At 49.5% G+C, this 19807-nt stretch overlaps 1 protein-coding gene across 1 annotated transcript in view; it reads left to right on the forward strand.

Moving 5' to 3' along the window:
- Nucleotides 1-13831, forward strand: part of LOC103610671 (LIM/homeobox protein Lhx2) — an 18713-nt gene extending 4882 nt beyond the window's left edge. The window contains exons 3-4 of the mRNA XM_008594785.1: nucleotides 2929-3134; nucleotides 12934-13831. Coding sequence (XP_008593007.1) covers nucleotides 2929-3134; nucleotides 12934-13221 — 494 coding nt within the window. The 3' untranslated portion in view covers nucleotides 13222-13831. The remainder of the gene's footprint in view (nucleotides 1-2928; nucleotides 3135-12933) is intronic.
- Nucleotides 13832-19807: the final 5976 nt, after the last annotated feature.

The following is a 19807-nucleotide window of genomic DNA, read 5'->3' on the forward strand; positions in this document are numbered from 1 at the left end:
TGGCGCTCCACGGCCGCGGGCGTCCCGCGCGGACCGGCCGGACGCCCGGGCCTCCCCCAGCCCCAGCGTTTTGTGTGTGTGTGCCTGGCGGCGTAATTACTGATTTGATTCCAATCCATTATTTAGACAATTGAACCTACAATCTCGTCTTTAGTAAAATGAGGCGAAGTCAGATTTGATTACAGGTTCAGTCCCAGCGACAAGAGCTCGAAACCCGATGGGTTAATAACAGATCACGAGTAAATTATTCATGATTTTACGAGCTCTTTAGCTCCATTGAATCGGCCTAATTGAGAGGAAAAAAAAAAAAAAAGGGAGAGAGAAAGCTCGGTCCTCCCCCTCCCTTCGGCCCCTCGCTCCTCCCCAGATCCGACCCTGGGGAATCTCGACCCGGCCCCGGGCACTGGAGGCGGGAGTGAGGGGATCCGGGGCGCCGGCCAAACCTGGGCCCCACGGCCGCCCCTCCCCCAGCGCAGACCCTGCCCCCGCCGATGGCCGCCTCGGCCTGGCTACCTTGAGCCGGCTTCTTCCCTTCCCTTCCCTCCCGTCCTATTCTCTCCTTTCTCCTTTTTTCCACTCCCCGGCCAGCAACAGCTTCAGAAAGGGCCTCCCGATCCCAGGGACCCGGCCTCCTGGAGCCCTGGGGTTCAGCTGGGTCACCCGGACCCTCCACCACACATTCCCCCTGTTTCCAGGGCTCGCTTTCCCCTCCGGCTGTGTGTCTCTCCTTATTTCTTTCTGTCTTTGTAGCCGTCTCTCTCTGTTTCTCCATCACTTTCTTTTCCTCTGTTTCTCCTCTCTTTTTCCCTGACTCTGGCCATCTTCCCTCCCTACCACCTCTTTTTCCCTCGTTCCATTCTGTCTTTCTACCTCTGTCTCTTTCTCTTCTGTCTGTCCTTTCTGTCTTCTCCCCCACACCACCTCCCCCCACCAAGGCCGTTCTCAGGGCAGGTCCCCTGGGCCCACAGTGCACTGGGTCCCCACAGAGCTCATTAACAGCAGTGAGGCCCAGGCGGGGGCTCGGCAGAGGGATGGGCCCAGAGATCCCCTGTGGGGAGGCCTGCCCCACCCCCATGGAGCTGGAGACTGAGGGAAAGATGAGGATCGCTCCCCTCAGCCAGTTCAGTACAGTTCCTGTCCATCAGGTCGAGGGTCATTTTCTGATCCCCTTTAAATTGTTGGACCCCCAATTCTTCACTGTGTGTTCTCCCTGGGAACCCAGCCGACAGGGGAACCTGGGTGCCTGGATGCAAGTGGAAAGGGGCCCTTAGGTATAGTTCCTAGCTGTCAGCTCCAAGGTTAGGGGCAAGACCAGTATTTTGCAAATTCTTTCTGCAAAGGTCTATTCCCCACGTGGGCAGGGGGAGGCAGGTCACCAGGAGAGCAAAAGTAGTGTTGCCAGATAAGATGCAGGACACCCAGTTAAATTCAAAGTTTGGGTGAATGACGAATAAATTTTTAGTATAGATGTATCCTATGCGGTATTTTGAATTTTAGGTAAACAATGAATAAATCTTAGTATAGGTATGTCTCATGCACTATTTGGGGCATATTTATACTAAAAATTATTCATTGTTTATCTGAAATTCAAATTCAACTGCACAACCTGTATTTTTTATTTGTTAAATCTGGCAACTCTATTATGGGCATGCGATAGGGCCCAAGATATTTTCCCAGTTCCCCATTTTAAGGGGACTGAATTTGAACCTCACATGAGGCTTTTTTCAAAGCAAGACCAGAAGTGTGGGGAGGCTCGGGACGTTACAAGGGGATCTTGGGAATTATCCTGTGTGTCCCCATCAGCTGCCAGGTGAGCTAAGCAACTTTCTGAGGCCCCAGGATTCCACCTATACTTTCCACCCCCACTGCTATCTCGCATTGGCAGCCAGGCCCAGTGAGGTCCATTCTGGATGGGGACAGGCTCCATAAAGAGTCATGCTTCATTTTGCCTCCCTTTGTAGTGCAAGGAAAGAGGGAGGACTCCAGTGTTGAATCTAGGCTCAGCCATGTGCAAGTGGCTTCATTTCCCTTAGAGTTAGTTTCCTCATCTCTAAAATGGGAATAGTAGTAGTGATGGTACAATGATATACGTAAAGCCATAGGTGTCTAATACATGTTAATTTTTTCCTTCCACTTCCTTCCCTTCCCAGTAGAACTGCACTTTCTATGAGACTCCTGCAGATCGCTTAACTACCATGTGCTCCATTTGTAAAACTGGGAAACAACCATCTCACAGGGCAGTGGTGTGGTTTAGACTACAAAATGCAATTTCTGACCTTCGACCCAGTGCCTGAGGCCTAGGGATCATTCATTACTTTGGGTGTGGGAACTGATGAGGGTGAAATGACTGAGTCTGTCAGTAAGCGACTTCTAGGTGCCAGTCCCAAACACCGTAGGGGGACACTGGAGACAGCCGCTCCTCCCTAGAGAGGGCCGTGGGAAACAGGAAGAGTGTGGGCCCAGAGACCATGTGCTGCTGTGGCTGCAGTCAAGTGACTTTCCTTTCTGAGCCTCTGTTTCAACATCTGTGAAAAGGGAGAAATATACCTGGCTTATAGGGTTGTTCTAGGGACCCAGTGAGTTCGTGCATGAAAGCCCTTTAGCCCATCATCTGGAGTCCAATAAGACATTAACAAGTTGTAGCTGTTGCTGTTATTATTGTTGTAATATGATGACTCAGAATGGTTTTTGGATTTTCCCAGAGCTGGGACTGAATCCTGCACTTCCCAGCTGAGTGATCCTAGGCAGGTGGCTCTCTCTTCCGATCCTCAGTTTCTCCATTTATAAAATGGAGATAATACCTCCCTCTCAGCATGGTGCACAAACAAGCGTGGAAACATTTGGCGCAGGTGGGGCGGGTGTAGACTTGGAATGAGAGGGACGGGGAGGGTCAGGAAGTTCACCTGCTGCTCTGCGTCCCCTCCCCAGCGTTGAGCTGCAACGAGAATGATGCAGAGCACCTGGACCGAGACCAGCCGTACCCCAGCAGCCAGAAGACGAAGCGCATGCGCACCTCCTTCAAGCACCACCAGCTTCGGACCATGAAGTCTTACTTTGCCATTAACCACAACCCCGACGCCAAGGACTTGAAGCAGCTCGCGCAAAAGACGGGCCTCACCAAGCGGGTCCTCCAGGTCAGCCCGGGCTGGGGATGGGGGGCGGGTATCAGCAGCCGCCAGGACCTGGGGTGGAATCCCACACCGTGGGCCTTGGAAGGACCTTCAGCCCTACGTCTGCTTTTCTTTTTGTTTCTCTTTCTCTTTCTCCATCTCTTCTGTCTCTGTCCGGATTTCAATCCTTTTCCTAACTTTACACCGTCTCTCTTTCAGTTTTCGCTTCTCAGTTTTCCTGCTTGTGTGTGTGAGTGTGTCTCTCTCTGTCCCCTGTCTCCATACTAGGTCCCTTCTTTCTTGTAAACAATTCTTAGTCACTATTTATTATTCATGTGACACTCAAATATGTTCATGTTGCAAAAGGTTCAAATATTTCAGCTAGATTCACAGGGCTTTCTTTCCCCTCGTCCCAGGGCATCCATCCAAGGCTACTGTGTGAGCTCCTGTGCCTCGCTAACTCTCCAGTTTATCTTCTCTCTTTCTCTCTCTCTCTTTCTTTCTTCTGGTGTCTCTCTAGATTTATTTCTGTCTCGTTTTGCTGTCTCCCAGATTCTTCCAGAAGCAAGATTTGGCGGTAGGTGTATGTGTGTAGGCAGATCCCCTGGATGGGCAAGGCAGAGGCTCACCTGGTCAGGACTGCCCATAGGGCATTGGGGAAGTGGCTGGGTGCCTGTGAAACTGAGCAGAGTTTCACTGTGTGTGAGGGTGCTTTCTTGATAGAGAGGATCCAGAACTTTCACCAGATTCCCATAACCCCATAGATGTTAAGAACTCTAGTCTGGGCAGGTCCCAGGCTTCTGCATGACCCAAACTGGTGCAGAGCCTTGGACCAACAATTCTCAAATCTTCAGCTCCACCTCTTACTCATCTCGTGGACCTGGGGAAGTCACTTAACTCTTTCGGGCCTCAGTTTCTCACATGTGAAATGGATACAGGAAATTTCGATGCCACAGGGTTACTGGAGGAGCCCTTGAGATGATGATGTGTCTAGTGCAGTGCCTGGCACTTAACTGCTGAGTGGATGGTAAACATTAACTAGAGTGATTAGCTGATATTAATTACCTAGTATGAACGATGATTCTGGTTGCTAGACCTTGTGTCCGCATTTGTACAAGGCAGGAGAATATCTCCCTTTTTAGGAAGTTTAGCGAATTTATTCTTCAGGATGTGGGGTTATAGAGATGCACATCTTTAGGTAAGAAAACCGAGAGATGAAGTGACCTGACCACAGTCTCACAACAGGAGAAGTGCTGAGATTTGAGCCTAAGCCAGTTTGACATGCTCCAGCGCCAGGGCTGGAAGGTGATATCAAAGGGGTGATGGTGACAGATACGGCGGGGTGCGCAGCCACACTAAGAAAGTTCTTGAGAGTATGTGGTGTTGGCGGTGGCAGGTTGGGGCTGTGACGCGGCGTGTACGGGCCCCCAGGCCATCTTGGCCCCTGCTGGCTAGCCCTGCTCATGGGGGCGGCAGCACCGGGCCCAGGAGGACAGACGAGCTGACGTGACCGAGGGAGGGGAGGGCCAGCCAATGGGGTGCCGATGCGCGTCTCTGGGCCCGCCCCTGCCGCTTGGGTCGTTCTGCCTGCAGCTTCTACTCCCGCTGGCCTGAGCTTGCGACGGGGTGGCGCAAGTTGCCGCGCCCCTGGCCAGTTTCCTTTGGACTTTATCTTCATCTTCTTGGGGTTAGGTCGGGGACTCTCCTTGGCGCCCCATCCCTTCCTCAGCCCTGGACTGAGGAGTCAGGGTTGCGGTCTTTTTTCTGGTTAGTAGCATATGTCGTCCCTCCTGCTATGCAGATACCCTACGGAGTGTTGGGGGAGCGAGGCACATGGATTTGTGAATTAATGCTGGGGAGCCGGCAGGGACATGAGCAGGGATTTGGAGTCAGGCAGAATAGGGTTCAGGAAGACCTGGGTCGGGTTAACTGGCTGTGTGTCTTGGACAAATGGGTTACCCTCTCTGAGCAATAGCTTCATCTGTAAAAAGGGCACCATTAGGGCACATACCTCTCCCAGTTATCCAGATTAAAGGAAACATAAAGAGTAAGTACCCATAGTTGTGTCTGAATGTGAGCGAGGAGCCGGTCTCTGCTGTCCTTGATGAGGTGGTGGGAGGCTTGGTTACCCGGCTTAGGGGCAAATGAGATTTCCAGCATAGTTATCTCATTCTTTCATGTGACTAAATATCTATTGGCACCAGCTCTTGGGGACACAGAGATGAATAAACCATGGTCCTGGCACTGAAGAAATTCACCCTTTAGTGTAAAGAAAGAGTTATGTAGTTTCCCCTAGTATGATCAGTTGGGAGGGAGTACCGTGGGAGCCCACGGGAGGGGCCAATCACCCTTTGTGTGAGGAAAGGTTCACCTGAGGGCCCTGGGTGAATGCTTGCCCTGTCCCCTCCTCCTGTAGGATACTAACCCAGGGCTGCTCACACCTGCCTGCCCTCTCCACCGTGGGGACCCAGAAAAACCAGGTTGCAGGGCCAGTTGAGGGAGAAAAGCACTGAGAGTTATGGTGTGTGTCAGCAAATGTTTGAGTGCCTACTGTGCATTGGGCGCTTTGATATGCCTGTGAAATCCATTTGTTCACTGAGTCCTCACTGTCGGGCATCAGGATCCCTTCTCCCCCATTGTACGGATGAGAACATTGAGGCCCAAATGATTCCCACTTGTCCAGAGTTACACTTTGCTGGTAAGTCACAGAGCCGGGTCTTCTAAGTCCAGTCCTGTCGTCTGATCAATGGACATTATTCTTTCTCCTCTCAACCGGTCCAACACTGCCTGTCTCTGAGTGTGAGTATCATTTATGGTTTTTATGGCATAACCATAATACTGTTCACATCTTTTCCCAGACCTCCAGATCTCTTGCACAAATCCTTAATATTCCTTAACAGCACAACTGCTCTTGATTATGCAGCAATTTGCAAAGCATTATTTTTCTAGCCACTTGTCTACCTTACCTTAAAATTTTCCTGCCCGTTTTACAGATAAGAAGCTAAAAAATTAGTAAGATGAGATGATTTGCTCCAGGTAACAGGAGCCAGGCTTCAGGAGGGGGGCCTTTTCCCCACATGCCCTGACTGCTGATGGGACATCTGGGGGATATGGGATGGAAGCAGTTTTGGGCAAGGCACCTGGTGGAGTGGCTTTGGAAGATAGTTGACTGGTTCTAATCCTCTCTGATTTACCAGCAGTAAGATTTGGGTGCTTTAATTTCTCCTCTCTAAACCTGATTCCTTATCTGTGAAATGGGGATAATAATAGTTTCTACCCTGAGGATAGATATAGTGAATGAGAAGGCTTCAGCATGGTGCCTGCTAGTACACAATAGGTATCCATCAGTTTCTTATCACGTGCTCATCTTAATGGTGCCAGGTCTTGGGTGCCTCCTGCAGGTTCTCCCCCCCAAAGTCATGCCCACCTCATCCTCACAGAAGACAGAGGGTTGAGGTTGAGCTGTGTTCTCAGAGGTAGATGATGTAGGGTGTGTGTGTGTGTGTGTGTGTGTGTGCGCGCGCATGGGAATTGTTCTGTGCTATTACTGAATCTGTAATGCACAAGCACCACTAACGTGTGTGCGCGCGCATGGGAATTGTTCTGTGCTATTACTGAATCTGTAATGCACAAGCACCACTAACGTGGTCATCCTGGGATGAAGCATACTTATTAGAATTTGGAGTCTGCTGATGTAAGGTACAAACTAAGCCCTCCCACTTAGCTTGCTGAGTGATCCTGAGTAAGCGACTTAACCTCTCCAAGCCTCAGTGGCCTCTGCTGTAAAATGGGCATGTTGTTAATATTTACTTCACTGGGTGGTTTCAAGGAGTAAATGATTTGACATAAAGTATAATTTATAAAGTGTATGTTAGGGACTCCATGTATGCTAATCTCATGCACACATTTACACAGCAGGGTTCAGTCTATCAACCTTTTCTTCAGGCATTTAAAAAATTTAACTATCTTCATTTTGGAGATGAGGAAACTGAGGTTCAGAGAGTCTAGGACACTTGCCCCAAGTTTCACAGTTAATAAGTGATAAAGCCAGGAGTCAAGCCCAGATTGGTCTGATTCTAAAGCTCTTTCCAGTATCGCACAGCATAGGGATTATGGTTTTTCCCCCGCTTGGATCTAGCTGCAGAATGCAGCGGTACAGCTGAGCAAGAAGGGAAGGAGTGGGTCATAGGTGCAATGTCTTGGTAGGAACGCAGAAACCTGTAGTAATGCTCTCATCCCATAAAAAGTGCTCAGGTTTGTCTTAAGCAGCAGCATGACAACCACAATACTCTTCATCAGTGGGCAAAGTGTCTGGGAGACAAGGTGGCCTCTTGGACAGAGGTCTATTAAGACATCAAGCCTCACAAATGTGTGGAGACCATTCCTCAGCACGTAGATGCCTTTCTGAGTTGCCCCTTCCTTTCTGGGGTACGGCCAGGATGGTAGAATATTAAGATGCTCTGGACTTGGGGAGGGTCATGATGGACTGATTGATTTGGATGAGTGAAGGGTTTTCTGGTGTGACCTTGAAAGAAAATACATTTTAACCACCAGCAGTTGAAAAACATTCTTCAGATGACTAGTTAACTGTCATTAACCTGCATGAGAACTCAGGAGCTGAGAACTCTAGCTTTCCTTTCTTCACTCACTCACTCGACATGTATACTAACCTTCTGCCATGTGCTGGGTGGGGCATGAGCCACTGGGGATTCAGCAGTGACCAAGACCATGAACAGGTCCCTTCTGGAACACACAGTCTAAAGGGGATGTGTGATAAGGTGTTGTATAAACAATTAAAATGATGATAAGATTAATCTCTTTTTCTGTATGTTCAAAATGTCTAATAAAAAATATTTTAAATGATTCCATGTTCAGATAAGTTTGGGAAGTGCTAAAGATTATGTCTTTTTCTTTGAGATCAGAGTTTTTTTTTTTCCTTTTTGTCTTTTTTCGTGACCGGTAACGGGATCGCAACCCTCCATGTCGTGCCCGCACTGCACTCAACCAGTGAGCGGACTGGTCTCTATATGGGATCCGAACCCTTGGCAGGAGCGCTGCTGCGCTCCCAAGCGCCGCACTCTACCGAGTGTGCCACCGGGCCGGCCGGAGATCAGAGTATTAATACAGGCGTTGGGAAATCTTGAAGAGACTCAACTTTGTCTAATCTAACATTTCCCAAATTTTATTTGGCCGCAGAACTCTTATTTAACTCTTTTAAAAAAACAAAATTGAAGAAGTGCTAGGAAGGAAAAATACAGGGATGCAGTGAGAGCTTATATCACATTTATGACCTGGTGAAGGAGGTAGTCAGGGAAGGCTTCCCAGAGGAAGAGGTGAGGTTTAAACTAGGGCCAGCCAGTTTATTTCTTTGAGCCTCAGTTTCCCCACCTATAAAATGGTCATTGTCCTGCCTTTCATTTGCACAGGACTGTAGTGAGTGTTGAATCCAGTCATGGATGGTCTAAGCCAGATGGAGTTTCATAAATGATTTGGCCCGAATTTCTCATTTTAGAGGAGAGGAAACTGAGGCCCAGAGAGATGGAGTGACTCACCCAAGATCCCACAGCAAAGTAGTTTCAGGCCTGGGGCTAGAACCAACGGTTCCTGATTTCCAGTTAAGTGCTTATTTTTTTTTTTTGGTTCTTTAAATAAGACTTTTTAAAAAGTTTATAAAATAATATAACTACCATACAGGCTAGAAAAATAGAAAAAATATTACCCATATTAGATCACAGGACCCCAGTAATTCAAGTGTATAGTTTAGAGGTTAAGTAGTGGTTAAGGTCACGGACCCAGCCTGCTGGGATTCATTTCTCAGTTCCACCTCTTTCTGGCTGTGCCTCAGTCTCCTCACCTGTCAGCTGGCCATAATGTTAGTGCCTACTTCTAGTGTTATTATAAACACTAAATGAGTTAATGTGTAAAATTGCTTAGACAATGCCTGGCACTTAGTGAGTGGTATTCATCATTATTATTTTCTTTATGAAGTTTTTTATTTTGCTTTCTTACATAGCAGTCATCACAAGACATTTCCCCTGTGGCTTTGTGGAGTGGCTGTGTCATGACTTCCACTTGCCCCATCTCATTGGTCACTGGATGCACCATTAGTTTGACGTTATAAAAAATGCCATGGTGGACATCATGGGGCATGAAGCTTTCATCTTTTGACTGGTTTCCTTAGTGTCCCTGGAAGGGATTTGCTGGGGCAAAGTGGGTTTTCCACTGGTCCTCCTGGCCTTCTCGTAGAAAGGATTCTGGGGAAGGAAGTTTGTGAGGCAGAACACAGCTTGTAGGGCCAGTTGGTGCCTGGGGAGGGGGCAAGTAGCTATGTGGGCTTCTTTATCCACCCAGGACTTGTTGGGGATCCACTATGCACCAGGCTGAGGCACTCCTGGCCTTAGTTGTGTCCTGATGATTCTGTGCCTGAACTTGGCCTTGTCCCAAACACACAACTACAGAACAGAGCTGGAGGCAGATGAAGAGAGAGGGCTGTCAGTTTAAGAAGATGGGTGGTGGGTGGAGCAGATCACCTGTAGTTGCTTGTGCCTGTCCTAGAATCCCAGCCGTCAAAACCCCAAGAGGCTATAGAGATCACGTGGTATGGTTCGATCCTCTTGTACCAGTGTGGAAACTGAGGCAGACCCAGAGGTAAGGGACTAGCCAAATGTCACTTGGCTAGTCAGTGACAGAACCAAGACTGGAAGCTACATCCAGTGCTCTTTCCACTGCACCATAGTGGTTTCTCTGTTCGTTCATTTGTTCATTCATTCACTTGCTGGCTCACTCAGGATCATGTGGTAGGGACAGCATGGACTTTTTATGGCAAGCAATCCTGGATTCCAACCTCAGTTTGGTCTCTGTGTATCCTTTGGAAAGTGACTTTACCTCTCTGAGCCTCTCTGCTTTTTAAATCTATAAAATAGGGATAAGAGAAGTCACCTAGTTGGTTTATAATGGGGATAACCTGTGATGGTGCATCTGAGAAGGTGGCATGGTGCCTGGCACATGGTCAGAGCAATATCATGTTAGCTGTTACTGTTAACACATATGACCGATTCTTAATCTTTGCCAGTCTCTGCCATGTTCCCAATGACATGAAGATGACTTAGACAGGGTCCCTGCCCTCAACAACCTCTCACAAGGGGACTTTTTGAAATACCTGGGAGAAAATTCTGGTGAAGCCCTGCCGTAAGGTGAAAACCAAGCACAGTACAAAACCCTGGAGCAGCTGAGTTGCTGACTTTTCGTCCACCAGATTCCCAGCCCTTCAGATCCAGTAAAGCAGAGAAGCAGTTGTGGAAGATGCTGTCATTGTTTACAAACACACTGTTAGGGGCAACGCCTGAGAAATAGCAAACAGCCAGCAGCTAACCGGTTCCAGCCCTTCCCGAGGTCTTGGAGCCCCGGATGTATGAGCAACACACCACCCCCTGCTCTAGCTCCTGCTCTGAGAGCTAGACACACAGGCGCTCTCTCAGGGTCACACGCAGATGGGCCAGGACAGTGGCAAGGCGGTAGCACCAAGCCTCTGGCCTTCTCATCCTCCACCTGCATGTGACTTTGGGGAAGTCACTTCCTCTCTCTGAGGGCCTCTGGGGGCTTTCTCCATCGGCCACTCTCTGGGCCAGATGAACACAGCCTTGCCCCTGCAGATTTCTGCAGGCTGGGCGGGAAAGGACCTCCCTACCACAAGAAGAGCATGTTGAGGAAGGTGGTCTTGGAAGCACTGCGTTTATTTACAAGCCCCCAAAAGGAGCGGTGGGCTTCCTTTGGGCAGAGAGCCAGGGAAATTGTGTTTTCTTCCATGGAAGATCCGGCGTGCTGGGGAGAGAGCTTTGTTTCCCCACTTCACAGCATCTCTATCTCCCTCCTTACTCCAAGACTCTGGTGGATATGCTTTTAATTGAGCCCAAATTGTGTTGGGCCACCAGAAAGGGGGGTTTGAGGCCACAGGCCACTGCAGCAGGGGTGGTCCCGAAGGGGGCGTGGAGCCGGGTCGGCTCTTCCCACCCCTGCCTGAGACACTGAGAAGACATACAGATGCAGGCACATCTGGAAACACACAGCTGGACACCCCAGAATCTGTAGAATTCCTCAAGGCTTTTTGTTTTATGGGGAGGCTTCTGGCGGGTGTTTTCCTCACGCGAAGGGAAATGCAGGGGCCCTGCCTTTGGGGCTTTTTTTCTTTGGGAGGTACAACCTCTCCCCCTCCCCCCGCCCAGTGGCCTGGATTTCTGAGATCTCTCCCAGAGTACTGCATGTACCGCCGGGGATGGCAGGTCTCTGTGCTTGTGCAGTTAGGCGGGTGGGTGTTCTTGGGGGGGCGGCTGCGTAGATGAGTTTCTATGTATGTGTTCATGGATGTACAGGCATGTGTGCGAATGTATGAGTGTGGACGTGGTGGGTGTCTGTGCCCAAGCGAAGACAAAATGAACCCATGTTCTCTCTCCTTGGTGTCCTTTTCACACCAAGCGCCCCACCCACCTCCCTCATAAACGGATATGGGGATGTGACGAGTTGGGAGAGGGAACCTGCATGTCACAACCTCCTTGGCCTGACTTTAACCTAACAGCTGTCCCCCTCTGCCCACCTCTACCCTGAGACCCAAGACCCATGGCCCATGATATTGGGTAGCTTTTCCAACTGATGGTGGGGAGCAGGATCAGTGTCTTTTTTCTTCCTCTTGATAACTCATTATTATTAACCGATACCTATGTGTTCTTTATACCGTTCTAGTATTTCCCAGACTTGCTGACTGTGAAACACTTAAAATTGTACCAACAAGAACTTCTGGGATCTATTGTCTGCTTAAAGGCAACTGCCAAAAAAAACTCTTTCAAACAACCATTATGAAAAATGATCAAGATTTGTCTGGTTAGGGCTGGTTAGCTCAGTTGGTTAGATCGTGATGTTGATAATACCAGTGTCAAGGGTTTGGATCCCTGTACCAGCCAGATGCAAAAAAAAAAAAAAAAAAGATTTGTCTGGTGTGTGCATTTGGTGTGTCCCATAGAAATGCAACATGAGCCACATGTGTAATTTTAAATTTTAACTTTTCTGGAAGCCACATTGAAGTAAAAAGAAACTGGTTAAATTAATTTTAATAAGATATATATTTTTTTCCTTTTTGTCTTTTTTACTGACCGGTAACGGGATCGCAACCCTTGGTGTTGCGCCCACACCTCGCTCAGCCAGTGAGCGGGAACCGGTCTGTATGTGGGAACAGAACCCTCGGCGGGAGCGCCGCCCTCTCCAGTGTGCCACCGGGCCGGCCCTTAATAAGATATTTTTAACCCAATACAGAACCCTCGGCAGGAGCGCCGCCCTCTCCAGTGTGCCACCGGGCCGGCCCTTAATAAGATATTTTTAACCCAATATATCCTAAACATTATCATTTTGACATGTAACCAATATAAAAATTATTATTCAGATATGCTACCTTGTTTTATCCATATTACCAAGTCTTCAAATCTATTGTGTGTTTTCACCTACAGACTAGCCCCATCTGGGCTAGTGACATTTCACATGCTCAGTAGCATGTGACTGGTGGCTAGGATCCTGGAGAGTGCTGCTCAGCTCTGGAACCTCCTGACAGTAAGAGACACCCAGCCATAGCCCATTAGACAAGATGAAATTTTAATTTTATTTTATTAAGAACAAAATATTGCCAGCCTGACTTTTGGGACCCCTCCTGAGCAAAACACAGACTAGCATCTTACGGAAACAGGAGACCTGTGAGTTCAACAGTCTGGGCGACGCTCTGCTGTTCTTGAGTCCTTGTCCACGTTCCCCTAACCGGCCCCTCCCTGTCGTCCCCACGCAGGTCTGGTTTCAGAACGCCCGGGCCAAGTTCAGGCGCAACCTCTTACGGCAGGAAAACACGGGCGTGGACAAGTCGGCCGACGCGGCGCTGCAGACGGGGACGCCGTCGGGGCCGGCCTCGGAGCTGTCCAACGCCTCGCTCAGCCCCTCCAGCACGCCCACGACCCTCACAGACTTGACCAGCCCCACCCTGCCAACTGTGACGTCCGTCTTAACTTCTGTGCCTGGCAACCTGGAGGGCCACGAGCCTCACAGCCCCTCACAAACGACTCTTACCAACCTTTTCTAATGACTCGTGGCCCCCCCCCTCCGCCCCACAATTTCTTTAAAAAAGAAATTATCTTTAGTTGAATTCCAAGTGTATTTTAAAATAGAGGCTTTGAGCAACTAACTAACCACATTTTAGGATCTCGCCTGGAAGCAGAGGAAAGAGATAATTGTGCGTCCAGCTAACACAGCGGTGTGGACTGAGGAATTACTTGGAAGATCTATCTGCAACACAACATTTGTGTCACTGTACAGTTTTGTGGACTGAGCGAGGAAAAACAACAGATAATTTAAGTTGGCTAGAGCTTCTGTATTTTCAAAGACTGCCACGTGCCTTAGGAATACTGTTTTATCTCCATACTTTGGATGACTTGTTCATTTTTCTCTCCCTCTTTTTCTCTCTGTATATTTATGACCAGAGCAAAAATGTAAAAAACAAAAAACAAAAAAAAAAAAGTTTGTTACTTTGAATAGTCCTAAAAAGAAAAAAAAGGAAAAAAAAAAAAAAAAAAGAGGAAAGATCAAACCCCCTCCAGCGGTCGCTTTGTTGTTTTAGAATTTTAAGGTGGAAGTCTGTTCGAATATCAGAATTTGTAAAATCTAACCAGTAATAAACCCACTTATCGAAACTATTTGGTGCCATTGTTCGGTTGGGTGTGAAACTCACATGACTTGAGTTTTACTGAAGCCCAGGGTCTTCACTTATTTATCACATATTCACGGGGTCCCTTCTTCTGTGCCAGGCTTTGGACTGGCTGCTGTGGTCCAGAGAGAGAGATACGGTCCCTGCCGTTGGGAATTCGGAGTGGAGACAGACCAGATAATTTTACACGGTATGATATGTGCTCAAGTGTATATGTAAGCAAAGTACCATTCATTCCGTTTTTTCTTTCAAATATGTGATGAGCATGCCCTGCTGGATTCTTGCAACAGAGGTCAAAGGCCCTCACATCTGGGCTGGAAAGTGTGTGTTGGTTGGGCAAGGAGGGAGGCCTTCTGAAAAACCTGCAGCTTTTCCCTATGGGGAGTGAACACTCACCAAAGCGCAGCTTAAGCTCCAGTTTTCCTAATGACACAGAAATTTAAAATCTCCCAAGAAGGCAAAAGCAAATGTATTTAGATCCTTTATGAAAGCTTCAGGGAAGCTCAGACACCTAGAGAAGACACACTCAGGGGGGATGGAGGTTTAGAGCCAGGCAGAATGAGGTTGGAATTCCTACTGTTGATCAGTGTGAGCTGAGGGAAGACATTTCACCACTTGGGCCTCAGTTTCCTGCCCTGTGAGATGAAGATAATGATCCATGAGTGACAGTTGTAGTGAGGGAAAAGTAAGGCATGTTAAAGGGCCCAGCAGAGGGCCTGGAATACAGTAGGGGCTCAAAGCATTTCTTGAATGACAGATGACATGGGAGGACTTTGCAGGTGGAGAGCAGGAATGTGTGTATCCGGGTGTTGCCTGTTATCGCTGAATGCACCAAGCAGGTGTGGCATCTGGCCACTGGACATCTTACCCCCCTCATTTCTCACTCTGAGCCCTGCTGCAGAGCACTCTGCTGCAAGCTTCCTTGGATGCCAGCAGTTACCCACCAAAATGCCCCCCAGAGGCACCCCAATTTGAAAATCCAGAGAGAAAGTCATGGCCATCTTGGGGAGAAAATAGGCAAGATTGGGCAGGGGAACCATCCAGCCCCAGCCTGGGGTCTCTGTCCCTTCCTTCCTCTGCTGTCATGGTTGGGACAGGGTGAAGGGAGAGGGTGTGGCAGGAATGGGCTGAGAGTGCTCAAAGCCAGGACTGACTGACTTTCTGAAATGTTAAAAGACAAAACAAAAACCACACACACACACATGTACACACACACACACACAAGACTATCGTTATTGCTATTTAATGGCAAATAGTAGAAGCCCAATAAATGTTTCGTAAACTTTTGTATCGATGTATAAGGTCCAGACATCTCAAATGAGCAGTTTGATTGTTTTTCTAAGAGTGCACTCTTGTAACTACCACCCAAATCAAGATATAGGACATTTTCAGCATCCAGAAAGCTTTCTTGGTCCCCCTCTCTGTAAACTCCTCCCAAGGTAGCTCTTCTTCTGCCTTCTAGCACCATAGATTAGTTTTATCTGTTTCTGATTAATAAATTTTTGCTGAATGAATTCAGGAGACTTAGTGAGATTAGACAACCTGCCTGGGGCCACGCGGCTAGTGGTGGGGATGCCAAGGTTTGAACCAGATCTGTCTGCCACCAGACCTTGGGCTCTCAGCCTCAAGCAGACACATACATCCACAGTCACACATTCTAGCAAGGGGGTGAAGAACCTCAACTCTCCTTCTGTCAAACAGGGTAATGGAATCCAGACCTCATTGACGATTACGTGAGTGAATACGAGCAGAGGCCTGGCCCATGGACAGACACACAGACACACCACATCTCCAGTTGCTTCCAGGGACTCGTACACGTGCCCACAAACACACACACATGCACATTCCTGAGGCCTCGTGGATGGATAGACCCACAGGCTAGGGTGCTCACACTCAGCACCCACACAAAGACACACATACACAGATGCTCGCAGACAGATTTAAACAGGCCCAGATGCTCACACATGTACCCAGACAGACACCCAGACCACCCCACACAGGGAGACCCGCACACAAACCCAGACGTGCGCACATGCAAACATTTGCAGGCACCCAGACGCCCCCGCATAGCCTGTCTGTGCCCCTTGCTCAGGTCCGGACAGAGCAAAGTCTGATCCTTATCTCACCTGTCAGCACTGCCACCCAGATGGAGAGGGCCCTGGAATGATGCCCGGGGTCCCCCGCCCCTACATGGGAGAATGTTTAGGAGCCAGGCCTGCTGTTGGGCCAGGGATGGGGATGCTGTGGAGGAGACACTGTTCTCCCTAGATTCAGAGACTGAGAGAGACACACAGACTCAGAAAGAGAGTGGCACAGATGGGGGCGGGGAGGGGGAGAGAGAGTGACAGAGACTGGGAGACAGAAAGGGACAGTGACAAAGATACAGAGGCAGAGAGAGACAGACGGGGCCGAGAGATAGAAAGACAGACAGTAGACACAGAGAGATGGAAAGGGAGAAAAACAGCGAGAGAGAGAGAGAGAGAGAAGAGGCAGAGAGACAAAGAGACACAGAGATAGAGACAGATGGAGAGAGTGCCAAAGACACAGGGGAGAGACGATGTGACAGAGAAAGACTGAGACTGAGAAGGGAACCCTGGGACATACTCAGAGGTTGAGAGAGACCAAGACAGAGCCAGAGCCAGAGAAACACAGTTGGTCCCTCTGAGGCTGTAAAGAGACACAGAGGGGGAGAAGGTGAAGTCCCAAGCCGGAGACAAGGCTGTGGGATGGCAGGGAAGGCAGGTGCGTGGTGCTGAGCGGCTGAGGCAGCGCTGAGGTGCAGTCCAGCTCTGTCCACTGTGATGGGAGGGAGGGACAGGGTGCGGCCACCACAGCCACCTGCAGCTCTTGGGACCTGTCTGAACCTCCCTGTGTGCTGACTACAGAGGGGACCAAGGGGCCATCCAACCCTCTGTGAATATGGGGAGCCTTCTTGTTCTTGGAACCCTCACCCAGTCTTAGTAGCAGGCAGTCTGCAGGGCCTGGGGTCTCCACCATGGCCCTACCCCACCTTGCCAGGTCTCCTTTTCCCCAGAGTGGGGAGGTCTAGGGCAGATGGAAGAGACCTTCCAGTGTCTTCTCTGCCCTGAAAGGGTTTTACAAGATACTCAGCCACTCTGAACCTCGGTATCTTAATCTGTAAAATGGGGCCAAAACTTGCAGGGGTATTGTTAGGATTTAATCAGAGAACATGTACCTATTTTATTCGTGGTTTGACTAAATCCTAGGGAAGCCACAATGGAGGTGTGAGGAACTGTCTCGAGAACTTGGGGGCGACTCAAAGGAGGAGATGATATTTGGGTTGGACTCTTGAATGAAGAGAAGATGACTAGATGGAGAAAGGAGCCAGGGGAGCACTCCTGGCAGAGGGAAGAGCCTGGCGGAGGCAAGAGGAGGCACAGCAGCTTCAGGAGTGGGGAGCAGTTTAATGTGGGGATGGCCCTGCAGAGGCGGGTGAAGTTCAGCTCATGGAGGGCCTTGAACGACAACTGGAACTCTGTCCTGGGGACCTTGGGGAGCTTCCTCTGACAGGTTGTTGGGGAGAGAGAGTCAGGCAGGGACACCACTTGCAGGACAGGGTAGTCATACAGGGGAGGTGACGAGGCCAGGGCCACCGTGGTCCAGCATGACTTCCCTAGTCTCTCCTGGGCTACAGGCCCAGCATACTGCTGAGCAGACCCCTCCCCATCCCCTTACTCATGTGTGCTGCCATGGACTGTGTCTTGCTTGCAAGAATGGATGCTTCCAGACTTCATCTGCCGGCTGAGGCCCCGGGAAGGGTCACCCTGGGCTCTCTGGGCCCTAGGGACACTGGGAGTGCCAGCAGGCCCTTCGGACCTTCCTTTCTGCCTTCCCCCAACTTTGTCCCTCCCTCTCTCCTTGGCCCAGTGCTGGGCACTAGGAACTGGAGATGTGGAGATGATTTGGTTAACAGCCCCTCCCTCTGGCTTTCTGGGAGACAAATGTATCAGTAGGCAGCCACTGTCCAGCAGGAGGGATGCCTGGGCCTTATGGGAGACCCAAGGACAGAGAGACTGTCTCTGCACGGGGTAAAAGTCCTACGCGGCACTCTGCAGCTTGCAGTGCCTTTTTATATTCATTATCTCATTGAATCCTTCCCACAGCCCTGTGAGGCAGGGATTATTATTCCCTTTCACAGAGAAAGAAGCCCAGGGGAAGCCACTTGCCCAGGATCACGCAGCTTGGAAGCCCCAAAGATATTTTCATGGCAATTCAATTCAAATCAATCCTTCCATCATGCCAGGCACTGTGGCCGGGGCACCTAGGCAATTCAGATCCATCCTGGGGTCTTGCAGAAGCAGACCAGGTGCCACTGGGCATTGGAGAAGTCAGGAGAGCCCAGAAGAGGCTGCTAACAGACTAGTGTTTTGGCGGACTTTTTGAGTTGGAAGATCTGGCAATTGACCTAGAAGTGTTTGAGGAGGAGGCAGGGGGGGCTGTGGGGGGATTACGGGGGAGGGCAGAAGCACATGCTCAGGGTGTGGTATTTTTCCACCAGCAAACAGCACTCATGTGGACAGGAGAGAATCGCTGCCAATTCTTTGGAGCTGGAAGCAGCCTCGTAGAGTCTCTAGCCAGAGCTACTCATCAGAACTATTCCAGCAGCTTTTCCAAAATACCCTTACTGGCTCTCCATCAGTTATCAGGGAGGAGCCCAGGCTGGTGTATCTTATAAAAAAAACTTTTATTATGGAAAATTTCAAATATATACAAAGTAAACAGAAGAGAATAATGAACTCCCCTGTACTCACTGCTCAGCGTCCACAGTTAATAACATTCCCTCGTTCTTGTAACATCTATACTTCCACCCACTCCCCATCCCTAACTCGATGACGACGGTGATGACAATGACCTGTGCATTTTTAAAAAGTCCCTCAGGGATTCTGCTAGGCAGCCTGAGTTGGGGACTGCCCACCTGGCCCCTCCTTTTAAGGATGAGCAGTGTAAGCTCGAAGAGGGGAAGGGAGTTACCTATGGGCACCCAGCCAGGAAGCAGCAGAGCTGGAGATGTCTGGCTGAAGGACACTTATTGAGTGCCAGGTGCTGCACTGGGCACTGGGGATACCAGTAAATAAATTGGTCCCTGCCCTCATGGAACTCAGAGTCTAGTGGGGGGGACAAACATCAAACAGCCTCAAAAAGTAACTACTTAACGATGTCTGTGATGAGGTCTATGAGGGACCATGACAGGAAAAACACAGGCAAGGGATAGGACAGCTTCCTGGAGAAACGTATCACTGAGAGATCAGATAAGTGAGCAGGAATTAACTTGCAAGTGGGAGGGAGGTGGGCAAGAAAGGATTAATAGTCTGTGCAAAGGCCCTGAGGCCTGGAAGGTCCAAGGCTCTAAAAAGTGGCCAGTGTGGCTGGAGATTTCAGAGCAAGGGCCAGGGTGGTAGGAGATGGTGTTGGAGACAGGGCCAGGGGCTTTGCAGGCAGCATGCGTAGGTCTTAATTCCAAGAGCACCAGGAAGCTGGGAATGATGAGTCAGGGCAGTAGCGGACACAGGTGGATGTTAGGAGGCTCTTCAAGTCGGCCAGGTGATGGGACACCTGAGTGGAGGCAGAGGGGATGGACTAGTTATGGGGGGAGGGAGAACTAGGATGGGGCAGGACCACAACTGGATGGATGATGGACCCTTGACTGCAATGAGAAAAGTCATCAGGAAGAGAAGGGGGGAAGATGATGAGGGATTTGGGGTTTGGATTTATGGAGTTTTTGATGGCTTTAAGACCTCTAAGTGCTGGCACAGTCCTGCTCAAGGGGCTCCCAGTCAGCTTGAGGCATAAAAGGGACCAGGGACACTTACCCATTGCTTCTCTTTGGGTGTCCTAGTACTCCTGAGCGAGTTCGTCCTTAAGCTGGCATTTGAGGCTTGGTTGTATGTTGGTCCCTGCCCAGCTCTCTGGTTTAGGACCTGGGATCTGCCCATCCCTGGGCTTA

The sequence above is a fragment of the Galeopterus variegatus genome, unplaced genomic scaffold (genome assembly GCF_000696425.1).
Source record: "Galeopterus variegatus unplaced genomic scaffold, G_variegatus-3.0.2 Scaffold11553, whole genome shotgun sequence".
Lineage (NCBI taxonomy): Eukaryota > Metazoa > Chordata > Mammalia > Dermoptera > Cynocephalidae > Galeopterus > Galeopterus variegatus.